Genomic DNA, 18,642 nt, shown 5'->3' on the forward strand with positions numbered 1-18,642 from the left:
TAAAAACTGCAGTATAGTGCCTCACATCCACCACAGAGAACCATTTTTCTTCATTGTTTATTGAACCTTTGCCATAAAGTGATGAAGGGCAGAGTGGGAGTAAGGGTGGTGAGTTACAAATTGCTTCACAGATAATCACTCACAATGTGCTGAGGAGGCTCTTTGGGGTTTGAAATGTCAGTGTGTTTTTCTGTCGGAGATGCAACCTTGATGTTGCAGCGGCTTCATTTTTTTGTTTTCTTCACTAGAACATCTGACCTTCCATCTTCCATCACAGTGCAAATATACTTGATATTTACCATTCAAGCTTGAGAGCACCGAGGCTCCAACTCAACCACGGGTTGGAAACCCACATGTCGGGAATACCAGAAATTAAAACACCAGATATTTTTACTTCAATAACAAATACAATTATTTTAAGATACATAGATGTATGAAATGATACAAATTCATTTTTTCGGCCGTTTGTATTGAGTTGTGGACTTCTATGGAGCAGCTACACACAATAACCCGCACAGAAAGCGTTGTAGATCTTCCAGAATCTGCACCTATTCTAGTTGTATTTCTTTGGCTTTCCAAAATGGTCTGTATTACTTTAGTCCACCCACTACTACTACTACTACTACTACGCAGTGATTGGTACCACTCAGCTTGTACCAAGGCACGCCCATATAAATATGGAGTCAGTGACTTTGCACAAGGCTCTCTGTGAAGTTACAGTGTTAAAAAAAACTCTCTGAAAGCAGGCTTTTAGAGCCATCCCAAATTTCTTTGACAGAAATCTATGACACCGCGGCTGTGCAGGCCTATTGTTTACAAGAACTTCCTGTTTACAAGACTACTTATCTTGTGAACATCTGCTCTAGCAAGTGTGGTTTGGCTTTTTGGCTCTTTGTGGTACGTAGTCCAGACTGGATCAGGCTCTTCCTCTGTATGGGAAGTGCGTACCAGAAACAAGGTCAACAATCATTTTGAAACAAACTAAGTAATATGTCATATTAGAGCCCACATTGAGTGCTTTCTAAATCTGCAAGTAGTTTGTCAATATGCTGCAATATGGTTCTGTAATGGCTAAAAAACACATATTTTTGCCTGGAAAAACTGAGTTTAGTTCTGGATTGTGTCTAAATCAGGTTGTTCAAGGCAGAACAGAGGCCTTTGTGTGTGTGTGTGTGTCATCCCACTGTTTTTTATTTCTAGCTTCATATAACAAGGAGCTTCCATGCCCGGGCTAAATCATTTGCGGAACGACACTCTAGGACAAAGCAACAAGAAGAGCATTGTGCCGCACTGTGTGGAGGACCGACTTGAAAACAACTTTGGCTCCACAATGCTGCCAGCGACCTGCCGGGTTAAGCACACAAGAGAGGAATTGGATTTTAGAACGGCTGCCATAAAACATCATCATGTGAAGACAATGTGTGCCATATAAAGGCGATAAAATGATTTAAATGTTATTGTGGACATACAATATTTCTAAAGTCCAATGCAGTTTAGATTATGAGGAATGCGGCAGTATGAAGAAACAAACTTCATGCTGTGTCATTTTTTTTAACAAAGTGTTTATTATTATTATAATTTTTATTTTGATTGTGGAACCAAATCTATCGTTTTGAGTAACTTTCCATTCAGTGGTTGAGGACAGTGAGGCAATAAATCGGAACGTGGACTTGGACACTGGACACAAAACGTCCTCATCCCTTCTTTTGTGACATGTTGTAAAATTATTTGGAGCACATACGTGTATGTTAATGATCATCTCGTACATGAAGCGGTGAGGATGTGCATCCAAGCACAGAGCACCTCAAGGTCCTGATTGGTGCACGAAAACACATGACAACGTGCATAGAGTTGACCTTGGATGCAGGGATTAACATCGGAGCACAATGTTGAGAAATGTTCACCAGAGTCATTTGATGGTTATTTAATCATTAGCCCAGCATGTGGAGGACACATCAAATAGTCACATAAACCATAAAAAAGGAAATGTGAAGGAGCTTTGGTGTGCAATGATGTTGGTGTTCGGTAACATGGAGACACAGTGACTTCAATACAATTCAAAACAAAGGATATCGAGACTGCTAGATGCCATGTTGGACCAGGCGATTAATTATTGTCACTTATATTGATTCTCACCCTGAGAATCCTGAAGGGTATCGGGTATCATTCAATGTACAGTCGTCCCTCACTATATTGCTGTTTTTCAAAAAATAATTCATATATTATCACTGTTTGTTGGCTGACTATGGGCCATTATTAGTCAAAAAATACTAAAGGACAAGTTATACTTTATGTAGTATTCTGATCATTATGCTTCAGTAATATTATGAGACATGATATTTTATATCATGATTGATATATTACATATATTACATAACCTTGTCACACTGCATGGAGACTGGTTAATGAGCCAGCAAAGGCGAGCCGACATGCCACGGCTGCGATCGAGTAAAAAAAAAGGTTTTCCTCATTCCGTGTGGAAGCGGTTAAATAATTTTTTAAATGGTATTAAAAACACATATTTAGAAAGTCATAAACAGGGTTTCTATGCTCCAATTATGAAAATATTGAGTTTATTAATATTGAATTCTACTATGTGGAAATTCACTTATCGGAAATTCACAAAAATAAACAAGTGACGACTGTATAAAAATCAAAAGTCAATTCACTATTCATTATTATGAATCAATAACAATAATAGGAATTGCTATTGTTGTTTGAGTTTGAATATATAATATTATATATAATTGAATATAATATATATAATATATCATAACATATTGTAACATATACATATATATATATATAATATAATATAAGAATTCATATTAAAGTAAGGGTTAAAATATCACTTTTCTGCAGTATAAAAAAAGCATCCCTTTAATATTCTGCACCATAAAGCAGGAGGTCTAGGTAGTAAAGTTGTCGTGTGGAAATATACAGAAGGAAATATAAAGGAGCCAGACCTCATTGTACACATGACATGAAAGTAAAAAGTGAATAGAAGCTTGATTTAGAGTCAAGTCTTTTGCTTGCACTTTTAACGAGCCAGCTGTACGTCATCAATTGTACAGTAAATACACTGCAACTCTTTAAAAGTGTGTACAAAGACATTGCAGATTTACGGGATTGTTTTGTTTGTATGGATGCCCAAACGTGAGCAAGTGAAGTGTCTTTGGAGCAGACAAAGAAGCAGCTGCAAGGAAGTGACATTCAGGACCTCAAATACCAAGATCATCATTTTTTTTGGAAAGAATAAGTAAAGACGGCATCATATCAGCTTTGCAAACCTGATAAATTACAGGGATACAATAGATCTTAATTTTTAGGAAATACTTTTGATAATTTGGTGCAAATTTAGTTACATAAAAAGACAAGTGCACTAAATATGCACAAAACCTCCAAAAAAGGAGCTTAAAGAGGCCCTATCCTGCTTATTTCAGGAGCTTTTCAAATGATACTGGATCCCAGTGGGTAGGATTGGGCATTGTTTGAATTTGAATCATTCCAGTTCCGATTCAAAGCAAGTTTATTTATGGTGCGCAATTCATACACAAGTTAATTCAAAGTGTGTCACTGTTACAAAAGATATGTATTTGTTTGAAAACCTCATGCGTCAGTGCTTATGCATTGCATCGAGTGCTTCTTGGGCTTCGGCAGCGGGGGCAGGCTGTTATGCATGCCCAGAGAGGCTCTTTGGAAGGTGGGGAAAAATTGAGGAGGGAAAAGGATCCTGTCTGGAGTCCAAGCATGGGCATAGAAAATTTTAACGATCGTAATGTTAGTCCTATTGATGCTTAAGGCTTGATGCCCAACCTTACCAGTGGAGAGATATAGTAAGTTTATTTAAGTACTTATAAATACTTAATACTATATTTAAGTACTTGCTGCACAGAGATGCTCTCCCCTCACAATGTATATGATACATCATAATGATAATGATAATGTGCCCCGCCCCGCTTTTACTCGTGTTTTAACTGTGTATTAACGACTGAATGTTGTATTTTGGTGTGTCTTCTACTCTGTTTACTTGCTTTTATTCAACTCCATTCTTCTGTAAAGTGTCTTTGAGTATTTTGAAAAGCGCTATACAAATAAAATGTATTATTATTATTATTATAATCAGCAAAAAGTAAAGAGGAACTGAAAATTGGATAAAATATGACGAGGAGAATCCTAAGTCGAACTGTGCTTTAACGGTTGCCAGTTACTGCAGGGCACCTGGCAACCTGTCATACTCATTCATTTTCTACCGCTTATCCTCACGAGGGTCGCAGGGGGTGCTGGAGCCTATCCCAGCTGTCTTTGGGCGAGAGGCGGTGCACACCTTGAACTAGTCGCCAGCCAATCACAGGGCACATATAGACAAACAACCATTCACACTCACATTCATACCTATGGACAATTTGGAGTCGGCAATTAACCTAGCATGTGTTTGGAATGTGGGAGGAAACCGGAATGACATGCACCGGTCATACTTGGACTTCATAATGTTGTGGCATGAGAAAATAATTTTTTTTTATGCTGACGTTAAATTGCTGCACATTTGGTATTCAATCTGCATTAAAACTGTGTTTACATTACAACATCTTCAACAAATTTAGTTTAAATCAGAAAAAAATGACCGGAAATTTGTTTTATTTTTTGATGTGCTTGTTGAGGATTTTGGGTATACTGCATACATAATTCTTTGATAAACAAAGTTAATACACTATACAATTAATGCAACTAATTCATTAGATAATGACATTTCATTAAAAAAAAATCAAGATTGACATATCAACAAGTTTAGACAGAAATTCTAAAGACACAGGAAACAAAGCACCCCCCAAGTGGATGCAAACCTGACCTCCCTGGTGGAGGTGACACAGTAGCACTTGGTGTCAGCTCCATCCTTCCTTAGTATTTTCTCCCATGCTGGCTCAGGCCTCCAAGGGAACATCAATCATATCATGCTGCTGTGAAGGAAATGGGAGAGTTCTGAATTCATGACAAGGAAACCTGCCTCCATTTGTTTTATTTAGAGATGGGGATGGGGGTCAAAAGGTCGATGCACCCCACGAGATTCCTGTCCAAGATTTTTTTGGCAACACAAGTCTCACAAGATATTATTAATGTCATCTGCGTGGGCTTGTTTTTCATGTTTATGTTAAATTGTCGAAATATTATCACAGCCAATAAAAAACAAACCACTGGTTGCTCTTTGAACCCCCCTGCACTAGACCCCATTGCTTTGTGTATTATACATTCAGGTAAGAATGCATAAAAAGGGTCTAACTGAGAAGAATGAATGCTTTTTGTTATTCTTGTCAGTTTTCTTTCAAATAAAAAAAAACAAACCAAGCCTAGTGTCTGGTAGGCAGCCTTTCCCTTGGGGTAGAGTGCTTTTTAATGCTTTTTACTTTCATTCAAAGCCTATGGAACCACCAGCATACATTCTCCACAAGACCCCATAACAACTGAGAGATGTGTTGATGTATGATCCAGCACTCTGGGGGGCCAGAGTGCGTTGGCTCGGTTGAACTCCCTCCAATAGGAGTTCCGGAGCAAGGACCCCAAATGGGCTAATTAGGTGACCGCCCCTGCCTGAATGAAACACCTCCATGCTTCAGCCAACATCCTCTGATGTCATAAGGAAGCCTCGGAGTATAGCTCCTTGAATACGCCATAATGTGCCTGTGTGCAAAACACCCATCATGCAGTGGAGGTGTTCCCTTGCTTGCCTTGAAGAACACCTTGCTCCTGTGTGGGGGGATCCTAATGGAAGACCATTAACAACACTTCCAGCCAAAAGAAATTGCAGGCTCCCCTCCAAAAAGCCTCTTCTCCATGCAGCAAGTGAGCCAAGAAGGACGCACATGGAGAGCATGAGTCAGAGAGAGACATCTTCTCTACGTGACGTTAGTTGCCAAAGCAGGAGGCCAACAATCAGATAGGATAGGGGATGCTTGGAGGAAAACTCAAAAGCATTGAATCGCCACAGTGGCAATAAAAAGAAGCAAGGCTAAGTTTGTTGGGATTTATTCTGAAAAGTGGAGTAAAATGTACTTTCTGTATTTAACTAAGATATCGTGCCATGAAGGCTTGATAATTAATAACTCACATCAGAGCATATCATCGCAAACCCCACATACAGAAACTGAAAAATGAAAGGACGCAAGAGCCACTTTGATATTTTGTAAAGCAACACAGCATGGCGATAAAAAAGGCATGAAAAAGCCACATTTTTGTGCGACTTTAGAGGTATATTTCTCCACAATTGTTGTCTTATTCCAAATTGTCTGACTTTCAAGGCGCCGGTGCTGTTCCAATAAGTTCTTTAGTGACTGTGGTGAAAACAATTTAGAATAAAACAGAACTACAAGAAAATCAATTAGAATAAAAGAGAAATTCCAAATCAAAGAGTATTATGAAATGTAAAATGTTCAAAAACAGAAGCCCAATAAATTACAACCTGATGTGACGACATTAGACTGAGATATAATCGTGTTCATTAAAAATGGGATTTTGTTGTAGCACAACCTGGATTAAACTGAAATTTGAGTTTACATTATAATGAAACCAAAAACAGAATATTATCACTGTTTGTCTCTTCTTCAATTCAGTTCTCTAATTTATGCAACGTGGCTTTAGCAATTCATTAACAGAGTTAAGTGTCCTATAATGGACTGTTGATTATGACTTCATTATCATTACCACGAGGACATTTTATCAACAGGAGATAGTCAATGTAGCGCAATCTTTCAAAGACAAACCATTCATTCTGACTTTAAGGAGCAAATATGCATATATTCACAGTTTTGCAGCCTTATATGTTAGCCTATATGACATGTTGCAACAACACAGTATTAATGCTTAAATAAGTTATTTTTATATGGACACTAAAAAGCAGCCCAAACAGAAGATGTGGATCCACTTGCAGTGTACTGTAGCAATGATGGCTGCATGCAATTCACAGAGAAGGGCATGAGAAACCCCAACTGCAACTCCTCCCCCCTCTGGGGGCCCCCTAAAGGGTTAATCTGTCCATTGATAAATTTGTCCTTCCAACTGGAAATATTCCAGGAAACCATTCCAGCATAACCAACAAAAGGACTGGCTTTGGAGAGCATAACAACAACAATAAGTTAACATTCAAACAAGAACAACTGTGTGCTTTTATTCTTTAAAAACATTTCAACATACAACCCATTGGAGATAAAACGTGATAAAGGCACATACAATACAGGTATAGAAAATAAAATGGCTCAACATATAGAATACTGATAATGGGAGATGGTTTCAACACACTACTGTGTGGGGTCAAAGCCCGGTGTGCGCTTCATACAGACACAAAGACGGCAGTGATAAAAACAGTGACGTGACTACGCTAAGACCAACAGCTCTCTTTATCAAGAGTATACACAAGAGTGAATACACCAGGGGTGTCCAAACCTTTCCACTGATCAAATGATGCGGAGGGCCATTTTCATACATTTTGTGCATTACATGTAGGTGCAAAAAACGATCCAGTCAATATATAAGCTAAGCTACACTTCCGGTCAAATGGTTGTTCAGAAAAGCTAATGTCACCCTAAAAAATGTGCATTTCAGAATTATACAAAAGGCCTCTTTCAGGGACCACAAAATGAGTCAAATTGAAAATCTGGTTTGCAGAATGAAGGTTGATGAATCCTTGGCAGTTGGTACTAATTCCCACCAGTGTTCCCAGTTCTGGAGTACTTACTACCTCCTCTGTCTGCATAAAAACAGTGTTTGGACCACACTATGGTACTATACTCTTGTGAACATCAGTTGAACAGCAATGGAAAAGAAATGCCAATCGAAGAGACACACTACCAGAGAAATTGCAGTGTTCTAAAACTTTTGACCGGTAATGTATCTGAACAAAACAACATTTTGCCTTTTTGCCTTATAGGTAATTTCTAATTATACATTTTGTTGATAATGAATGAATTTTACTGCTCAGGGTCAATAAAAAACAAGCTACGGGCCCCAAATAGCCCTTGGGCTGCACTTTGGACACCCCTGGTACAGCCAGTGCACTTCCACTCTTACTCTTACTACTTGGTTGCCATTTCCACAGTCGCTGTATCATTAGTGACGTCGTATTCACCCACTGGCCCGCTAACTAACACTTTCATGCGCTCGGGAAAGTCCTCGAATTTGGGCGAGAGGAGGAAATCGTAGACGACGGCTGCCGCCACACCGCCACACATGGGCCCCACCCAGTATACCTGTGGTAGACGGAAGGGGTGGATAACCAGGATCAATGACAAGACATGCTGAGAAGGAACACGTGTGTTTGTACAAACTGATGTACCCAGTGGTCTGTGAAGTCATTCATGATCAAAGCTGGTCCAAAAGTGCGTGCGGGATTGATGCCGCAGCCAGTGTAGCTGATCTGGAATCGGTAAACACTTATTAGACCTACACGTGAGAAAAACAATACATTTTGGGTGTCTCTAACTCACAGCCGCTAAGTGTCCCAAGCAAACGGAGAGCCCGATGGCTAAGGGTGCTGAGCCGGTGACGTCACGTCGCCTTTTATCAGTGACGGCGATGACACACAGCACGAGCTGAAACGTCGCCAGCAGCTCGATGCCTACGCCCTGGCTGGGGGTGACGCCGCTGAGCTGTGAAAAACAAGAGGGGCGCTTAGATGTTAGAATCATCCTTTGCTGCTTCCTGTGTGACCCTTTCTACTGGCATCGGAATTGATGTGGTCTTGGCAGACATTCTATGGGGTCACACTTTAGCTTTGTAGGAGTACACAGTGCATGTGGGTGTGCATGTGTGTGTGTGTGTGTGTGTGTGTGCGGCGTGAGCAGCTATCTCTCCATACCAGCTGAGACTGCTGATATTAGTTGCTGCAGCAGCTCAACTGAAAGTGAAGTTATACACACACACACACACACACACACACAGAGGGACTTTAGCCCTTTTTCGAGTTCATGCAAATCTAACCATTAACCTTGCGTGCATTTAAGCGTAGACCAGTAACTTTTTCTACTCACAGAATTGAGTCCCAGTGCGTTAGTGGTGTTGGGCCGTGTACCGTACAAGATCCCGCTAGCCAAGGCCGAGCCCAGCAGCTGTGCCACCACATACATGACGGCCCGGAACACGCTAATCTGGCAGCTGGCCAGCATCCCCAAAGTGACAGCAGGGTTCAGGTGGGCGCCGCTGATGTGTCCGAGACTCTGCGCCAGAGTTGCAATAGCCAACCCGAAGGCCAGCGACACCTTGACCTCCTGGCCTGGGTCGCCCGGTTTACCGATGGCCGCCGCAATGCTGAGGAAAATGAACAGTGTCATGCCCACCAGCTCGGCCAGAACGGCCCTCCAGAATTCTTTGCTTTTGATCTCCCTCATGGTGGCTGCGGGTGCGAGAAGAAAAAAAAGGTGCCGCGCTGGAAGATTGTGTGCACTCACCGACAAAAGCAAGCGGTGGCGTATTTAAAGGCCCCGAGGGCTGATAATGGTCAGTGGGCGGGCTTTAAAAAAACTGAAAGAGAAGGCCAAACTGAATTAATGAGAAATTGAAAAGACTTGTCTGCCTCTTTTGCTCCCTCCTCCCACCCTCATCCTGCGGCCCCTCTCCCAGTACCTCCCAGTGCCTCCCAGTGCCTCCCAGTGCACAGCTCTTTAAACTTTTAAACATTTGATAGTGACAACCCGTAATGCAACAGGTGGTCGGCTTCACACCTTTCAGTCCAAAAACACTGCAAGGTTACACGGCGGTTGGTGAAATTCCTGGCAAGTTTTGTTTGCATGATAAAATAGCAAAGACTGACTATAAACCAGTGGCAAATGTATCCGTGTGTCGTGTTTTTAGCATGGAAATCAATGTTGTGTGGAGGAACAAAAGCACTGTCACTCATTAACCATGAGGATGTCTGCTCAGTTATCATTACATCTGTTGGTGGACTCACACGACTCAGACTCGAGTCGGTCTTGAGTCAATTTTGATAACTTCGGACTCGACTTTGGTCGGTTGTCTATATGTGCCCTGTGATTGGCTGGCGACCAGTCCAGGGTGTCCCACTGACAGCTTGTGAGGATAAGTGTTAGAATAGAAAATGAATGAATGAATAAATGGACTCGACTTGACAGTATCATGAGTATCGACTCGGCTTGGACATCAGTGACTCAGGAGTTGACTCTATCTTTAGTCTGATGACTTATTCTTCATATTATATCTTCAGTAAATGTGTTTAGTAAAATGTGTCCCCATTCAAAGTATTCAGCTAACATAAGCGTTATTGTCATTTCAAATATTTTTAAAATGCTATGTCAGCACTCTTTTTCTGTGATTAAATCTTGTCTTATTTTATTTTAAAATAAAACAAACATTATTTCAGCATTTTTGCCAAAGTAATATATTGTCACATTGTTAAAATTGCATTTTATTTGGGGGGACATTTTTGCTTATGACTTGTAAAAACTCCAAAATTTGGACTAACCTATGACCTGTCTTGACTTGACTCTTCTGTCTTTATTTGAGACTTAACTAGAGACTTGTGTTTAAAGACATGAGACTTACAAAACACTGACTGGTTCCCACCTTTGACACAAAGTGAAACTGTGATCAACTGTGAGAAATGAGCAGCCTGTTCCACCTGGACCCTGAAGAGCTCCCCAGCTAGGTAGGGAGGAGGGAGAGTGGCCACCAGACATGGAATTTACTAAATGAATGAATACGTCATGAAATGTTTTTGTTGTTATATCAAGTGGGTCACATGTAATCAGACTATGTTTGATAAACTTGTACTCATCCGAGATAATATCGTGCCCATCCTGAACATTGAGCACACTTGGTGGTGGTTGTGGGGGGGGGGGGGGGGCAATGACAGATACTAGCCGTCCATTTTAAAGAGACAGATACAGATACAGTCTTCCCTATGTCTTCAACATAAAAACGGTAAAAGAGCCGTTGATGTAATAGTACAATATTCACTAGGTGTACTATAATGTTCGGTGAGACACGCGAGCGTCAGACTTCATCGCTCGAGCTGGCTTTTATGTCGCCATTTGAATGATCTTACATCAAGGGTATTGCCCATCCCTAATAAAAATCTGTAAGATGAAACACAATTGACATCACTTCCTGTCCTTCACTTATTCGTCTCCTCTGAGCAACACATTTATAACAACAAGTCATATTTATGTCTTAAATGCTTGTTAAATGTTATTATGTCTACTGTATTGAGTAATATGTATATGTATATATATTGTGAAGATGACTATGGGGTGCTATTTCATGTCTAAGGAGTTACCAAAACATATTTAGAAGGTTGTTACTAAAACTTTTTTGATACAGTCAACTTGTTATAATATAATATGCACTCAAAACCAGCAGTGCATAGTGTCATGGAAATACATATACAAGCAATACAAGCAGTGTGAATTATGTAGACGTGACTTGGAGAAACGACTTCTCTGACAACAAGCCTGATCAAGCCAGCAGCCTGCGGAAAATCAATCATCTTAAATGATCATTCATTAATAGAGAGTACTTATACGTACATTACGTATTTAGGGCTTGTGCTTCTATCCATTTAGCTTGTTAACATCCATCATCACAAATGAATAATATCCATTGAAGACAGTGGTGGAGGATTCTGGAGCTGAATTTTTATCTAATAATTACGACAGTCACTTTTATTGTAAATGTTGATTCAAAATTGCCAGAGAACATCAACGCCAGGCAAGCAGGGGGGCTTGAAGGGGGAGGAGCGTAACGTGCAGTGTCATCTACACACAACTGCATAATCCAGGCTTTATTAGAGTGTAACAAATACACATTTTTATGAGCATAACAATTGTCTCAGAATGATCTACTGTAGGAAGAATTATAATTTTGGGGAGGAACACACACACATACTGCAGATGTATTTGTCAATATGAAGTCTAAAAGATCAGTTCAGATGTTTAAAAGCTACGCTAAATGATGAAAATGGTTTCAATAAACTGAGATGAGTATATGATCTTTGGGCATCCTATACGGATGGATGCAGGAGGACTTCCTTGACTTGAGTTTTCCAGCACCAACTATCGAAAAAAAGCAAGCTCTGACCTGGAAAGTCACCAGTTGGAAGAGTTTGGAGAGGCAGGAAAAAATATGGGCGGGAAGAGTGACTAAACGGCCCCGATGGCAACATTCACGGGTCAAGTGCCACTTGGTTTGGCAGACTGTGATCTGAGGTGATGGTTGGCCTTAGAAGGGTCACAAATATGAACTGATTCATTCGCATCTTGCACAAAAAAATAACATTTTTGTTGCTACTTTTCACAGAGGGATGTGATTAAATTGTTTGAGACACTCGGGCCGCTGGCAGAGGAATGCGGAAAACTCTTAAAACATTCTAAACACGACAAGACGCTCGGGGTGAGTGATTTACATGAGAGATGAAATGCTCCTTTTCAACATGTTGCCCTAATGGAAGTAGAACAGTACCGTCATGTTGAGCGGAGGTCAAGGTCTCTGTTGGGTTTCATTAACACATGAGCCATTTGGTATTTGTGGTGGGAGGATGTATGAAAATGTGTAGAAATGAACATTATTTTGTATGAAATCCAAAGGTGCATTCATACGTTTGCAGAAAAGACATCCAATGCGTGAAACAGTGATGAGTAAATCAAAGGACTAGTTTTAGAAGCTTATATACTGACACATCACCTACCCCTTCAGTCATCAGATCACATATGATATGATGGCAAAGTGAAGCTTGCAAAATGTTGTTTTCTGGCAAGTCTGAGTGAACAGACCAAAGGGTTCAAGGCAGAGAAGGACCACTCTGAAATCCAGTGACCCGCAAAACTGCCTGTGACAAGCAGGGACTCATTTTGCTAATTGCTCAAATGTATTCCCCCGGCCAGGAGGCGTATAACAACAAATATATTGGCTCATGTTGGGAAAAATAAACCCCAGACAAAATCGAGAATGTATGTACAGTATGGTTAAATGTATGGAAAAACAGATTCTTGATCACCTTGTTGCTCAAAAATCATTAGAATATTCACACCGGTAAAGTTAGTATAGAGTTTTCCAAGTGTGAGATGTGCCACAAGCAGCTTAAAGAAGAAAATGTTTCAAACTAGCAGAATTAACTTCAATTATGTCATAAGCAAAATTAATTGATAAGCAGAGTCTGGAATGAGAAGAAAAGTCCACAAAATCACACATCCCATTTTTACCCTATTTTGCCCTTTGTTCCCCGGTGCTCTCCTGTTTTCATACTTTCCCGTATTTTAACCCCCATGCAAGAAAAGATCATCTTCTCGGGTTTGCTGGAGCAACACAGCTGGTGCTTAGCAACACTTACAGTAGCAGTCCCCTGTTGGGATGCAAGGCAATTTCTGATGTGACCGGAATTTACCTTATTTTTCATGATCATTTCCCTTATTATGGCTGCACGGCGCACGCGTGGTTAGCATGCAGGCCTCACAGCTGGAGACCCCAGTTCAATTCCACCCTCGGCCATCTCTGTGTGGAGTTTGCATGTTCTCCCCGTGCATACGTGGGTTTTTCCGGGTACTCCGGTTTCCTCCCACATTCCAAAAACATGCTAGGTTAATTGGCCACTCCAAATTGTCCATAAGTATGAATGTGAGTGTGAATGGTTTTTTGTCTATATGTGCCCTGTGATTGGCTGGTGACCAGTCCAGGGTGTACCCCGCCTCTTGCCCGAAGACAGCTGGGAGAGGCTCCAGCACCCCCGCAACCCTTGTGAGGATAAGCAGTTGAAAATGAATTTCCCTTATTTTAAAACAGAAATGCTGACAGGTATATTCAAAATATGAAGAATAAAATATTTTTAACAGACTTATAATTATGGATGTAAATTGATTAGTTTCCTTGAATTTATTATGTGTGCCTTTATCATTTGCCCAACATACTGTATATTCAGGATTTTAAAAAAATGTATGGGAACTACTACTTTTGTTCCCAAATGAGAAGAAATAGTGAATGTGCAGCACTCTCATTCATCGCCATATTGGCTGCATAGCAGAAGATGGAGGACTAATTTGAAAAGTGAAAAGGACAAAAAAGAAAAAAAGACAAAATGAAAAATATAGAAATCACCATTTCTGGTAAAGGTGCAATGACAGCATTGAATTTTGGACAGCACGACACTCTGTGTAAATTCTGTGTAAATAGTACCTTATTTTTCCACAGTCCTGCGATAGTTACCAGATAGTTACTACGTATATAGCGAAGTATATACAGTATATAATGTACTGCCTTGAAATTAAACGAGGGTTGTGATTGTCGTGTTGTATCAGCCACTGACTTATTAAATACACACCTACTGTATGATTTTCATTTGAAAGGCTTTTTGAAAGGCATCATGTCACATAATCAAAAGGGTCTGAAGGGTTGATAACATTCTGACCTTTATTAAACAGATACCTTTTTATTGTATCCATATAGTTATAAAAAAAAAGCTTTAATTAGTTTCCTTATTCCCAAAATAGTGTGTTTATAATACTGTATGTTTGGGAATATCAACAGTTCACTGATGAATGGAGTGAAAAAAGAAGGATGAATTTACTGTCTTCAAGCGAGTCTAGATGCTGTCTGAGAGGGCTTGAACTCTGTTTTGCCTGCAGTTGGCTTGACAGTAGCCTTTCCTAAGACAATAGAATCATCCAGAGACTACACACATGTTTAACTTTGTGATGGATCCTCTTCCTGGCGGTGCTGCCTTTGGTCCAAGGAAGAGACAGGTGAATTATTGCAAGTTACTACGACTTCTGCGTCATTTCACTCTACTCTGGAAAAGATCCAAGCCTTAATGTTTTGTTGTGGTTTGAAGTATCAGGAATTCTGCTTTTAATGAATAAAAATAGGCTATGAACTTGTTTATTCTGGGAGCATCCTCAAGGAAGAGCATATTTCCTCACCTCTCCACATCATTCTAGCAACACTTTTTTTGTGAACTGAGCTGAATACTGGTTTACAATTCAAGGTCTCAGCCAGGATAAGAGAACTAAATCTCCTCAGTGGATCAAAGGACTTGACATAGAATCAAGAGTTTTACAATAGCTGGACCAGAATTCAAGGTTCTTATCGGCTGAGTCTTAAACATTAACCAATGTGTCTTTGAAGGGATTTTGCACTTAAAATGAAGCCTCGTCTGTTTGAAGGCTTCTGGAACATTAATAACTCATTCCGAAAATATCAAGACTTTACATCTGCAGGACTACCATCTCACAGGGGGGCTTTCATAGGAGGGATCCCCCATCTGGCAATTGTTACATGTGCCTATTTATTAGCATCGTAAAATCCTGCAGCTCTACAAAAAGTAATATAAAAAACATTTGTGAAAAGGCTAGCCAGGGGTCTGAGACGCCATGACAACATCCAGCTTCACAGTCATGTTTTGGGCTTCTCCTTTGCGAGGTCACCACGGAGACCCTGCTGAGCTTCCGGGGGGGCTCATTGTCACCAAATTCCCAATCGGCTTAGCACAATTAACACCACGGAGGCCGGAATATATTTCTTCCAAGTTTTTACGATGTTTTCACACGTCATAAAATCCCACTGCACTGCATAGTATCACCACGTCACAACAATGAGATAATAAAAAGGAGTGAGTTGTTGCAAGATAACAACTGTGATTAGGTTTTTATGGCAAATTGCCATCCCCAAGGATCCTAGGATAAGATTAACCTCTTTGGAATTAAAAATATTTTATAAAAGAATAAAAAGTATCTGCCAACTGATAAGCAGGGACTTTGTTCTGTCATTTGGTTATCCAGGACAGTTTTAACCAGGCTTGTCAGGACACAATAGAAAACCAAAATCACATGTATACATGGGACTTCGATTCAATTGATTTAATTTAGCTGTCTCCCGTTAACCATACAAATAAATGCCAATTTCTACGTCTGCAGCTGTCATATTCATGACTGGTTTCCCCATTTAGTGCATTTATTTTATTTATTAGTTATTTTAACCACTGGTTAACCCTTAACTCGTGGTTAAATTCTTAACCCAAAGCATTGTTAGCAAAGCATTGTTAGTACAGATGCACTTGACATAAAAATGTTCAAATTGTATTCTGCAACAAATGAAACTAAATGTTCTCTGAATTAACCAAATATTTATGAATGACACAATTAAATACAAATATTTTGCTGCAGAATCTGTTATAGTTTAGAAATATACAGTAAGTCAGCTCGCCTTCAAAGTAAGAGTCTTAGGGTTCAACCTAATATGGTGCCAAGATGATAATACATATAATAGCTCTTACTTTACAAAGGACATGTGAACAATATTTACAATAATATGTATGTTTCATTTGTGGCTGCACAAAGGATGAGTGGTTAGCACGCAGGCCTCACAGCTAGGAAACCTGAGTTCAATTCCACCCTCGGCCATCTCTGTGTGGAGTTTGCATGATCTCCCTGTGCATGCGTGGATTTTGACTTGACTTACGTTGTTAATGTCATTCTTGTAACTTAAAGAGTGTCTTCAACGATACATTTATTGCCAGAATCAAAGTGACAAAGACACTTTGATGATAGAACACAAACAAATGTGTTAAAAAAAACATGCGGAGATGTATTTATTCCATGGTGCGGTCAGTTTTGTACATACGTCAGGGGGATGGAGGTGTGTGTGTGAATAAGCTTTGATGCCCTCTGACAGGATGCGAGTGTACGTCTGCCGTCATGTGTCGGTTACGGGGAGGAAAAAAAAACAAGGAGGACTGTCTATCAGCGAGCTCCACACAAAAGAGCATCACGTGACAAAAAGAGACAGGAAGTAATCAACCAGCAAGTGTCAACAATCTAAGCAAACCACTGGATTGTGATGACCACCATTCAGTATATACAATACAAAAAATTGTTTTATTTGGATGAATATGGATTTAGTACAAATAATTAATACTTGTGTATTCCTAATAATATATTTGGTTTATTTGTAAAAGAAACATTAATTCATTCATTAATTTTCAACTGCTTATCCTCACAAGGGTCGCGGGGGGTGCTGGAACCTATCCCAGCTGTCTTTGAGCGAGAGGCGGCGCACACCTTGAACTCGTCGCCAGCCAATCACAAGGCACATATAGACAAACAACCATTCACACTCACATTCATACCTATGGACAATTTGGAGTCGCCAATTAACCTAGCATGTTTTTGGAATGTGGGAGGAAACCGGAGTACCCGGAGAAAACCCACGCATGCACGGGGAGAACATGCAAACTCCACACAGAGATGGCTGAGGGTAGAATTGAACCCCGGTCTTCTAGCTGTGTGGCATGTGCGATAACCCCTCTCCACCGTGTAGCCCCAATCAATAATTTCATATGAATTCATACTAAATAATTCATTATTTTTGTTTTAATTGTTATTATTAACATTTTTTTCATGTTTTGATTTAACTTTGAGAATTCTGGCCTTAGTTTAAAATGAGTCAACTGTAAACTAGACAATAGAGGACAATATGAGGAAGATGTTAATGATCAAATTGCACAATAGCGTATCACGTCAGAGCGTCATCCCATTGATTCCTCTTTTTCCGACAGGGGATATCAAAGCGGAATATATTGGTGCCAAAACAAGCAGAATGCTTTTATTGATGGAGCCTAGTTTTTAAAAATTGACTTGCACATCTGCACAAATGCGATGGAAAACAAATAGACCCGAAGAATGACGGCTGGGATGAAGGATTGTTTGTACTGGCTCTACACGATCAACGCCCTAGACAGGCTGCGGTGTCACCTTTGGCCTGAATGGTGTAATACTGTGTTACAAATGAGTTGTAGTGTTTGAGGACACGGTACCATCACTTGATGTACAGTAGGTGGCTCAAACGTTTTCATTTGTCGAGCAGTCACTGTCTGTGAACCTGTAGCTTGTTGTTCCAACTTTGTTCAACTCTGCTTCTTACGACACCTCATGTACACCTGCTGTGCCAGAGAATAGGAAGAAGCAGGAAAGATCAGTTCTGCCAATTTAGTGACCCCTCTGGTGACTAAAAATAAGCCTTTTAATTTGTGCTGTGGAAGACATGTTAGTAGACAGATGACTTATGGGAAATTAGTTGTACAGAGGCTATCTTACATTCAATTACATAAGTGACTCAAGTGTTTTTTATATTGTCGTCATTGTTATGTACCAAATCGGATAAAAACAAGCAATTATGACAACCTGCTCCTGTAAGAGACAATCATAAGGATTTCCTAAGTACACAAGTGTACAAGTGTCAGCATCTTGGAACACAAAGCCACATTAGCCACACAGATGACAATCACCAGAGGTGTTGGGAAGTTTGACCGGGAAGTCACAGAGGTCACAGTTGTAATGGCCTACAACAATGCAGGATCTTCTCACAGAGCGCCGCTCCCTAAGATGCAATGGGACTCTCCCGTCTCCTGTTCTCTCTGCCTTATTACAGGAAGGAGATAATCGGATAACCTGCTTCCCTGCATTGTGTGCAAACGTCCGCTCGGGTGCAAAGAGGAGGCCTTGTACAGATATCATCATTGAGCTGCTCGGTGCTCTCGAGGAATACCCGCCGTTTTTATTCCAGAGAAGGGAAATTATGATGTTAATTAATTAAGATTGTAATTTAAAGCCGACTTAAAAGCCCCATCTTTATACAAATCACTTTTACCTGATGTAG

The 18,642-nt window shown here is 40.2% G+C and overlaps 1 protein-coding gene across 1 annotated transcript; it reads right to left on the bottom strand.

The window, feature by feature from the left end:
- Positions 1-7,137: 7,137 nt before the first annotated feature.
- On the bottom strand, positions 7,138-9,447 carry LOC131126304 (aquaporin FA-CHIP-like). The gene is made up of 4 exons (XM_058068671.2): positions 9,018-9,447; positions 8,475-8,636; positions 8,324-8,404; positions 7,138-8,237 (listed from the first exon to the last, which is right to left on the bottom strand). Exons 1-4 carry the CDS (start codon positions 9,372-9,374, stop codon positions 8,064-8,066), a joined length of 774 nt encoding a protein of 257 aa, XP_057924654.1. The 5' UTR covers positions 9,375-9,447; the 3' UTR covers positions 7,138-8,063.
- Between the last annotated feature and the right edge of the window lie 9,195 nt (positions 9,448-18,642).

The sequence above is a fragment of the Doryrhamphus excisus genome, linkage group LG6 (assembly GCF_037039965.1).
Source record: "Doryrhamphus excisus strain RoL-2023G ecotype Guam linkage group LG6, RoL_Dexc_Guam_v1.1, whole genome shotgun sequence".
Classification (NCBI taxonomy): Eukaryota; Metazoa; Chordata; class Actinopteri; order Syngnathiformes; family Syngnathidae; genus Doryrhamphus; species Doryrhamphus excisus.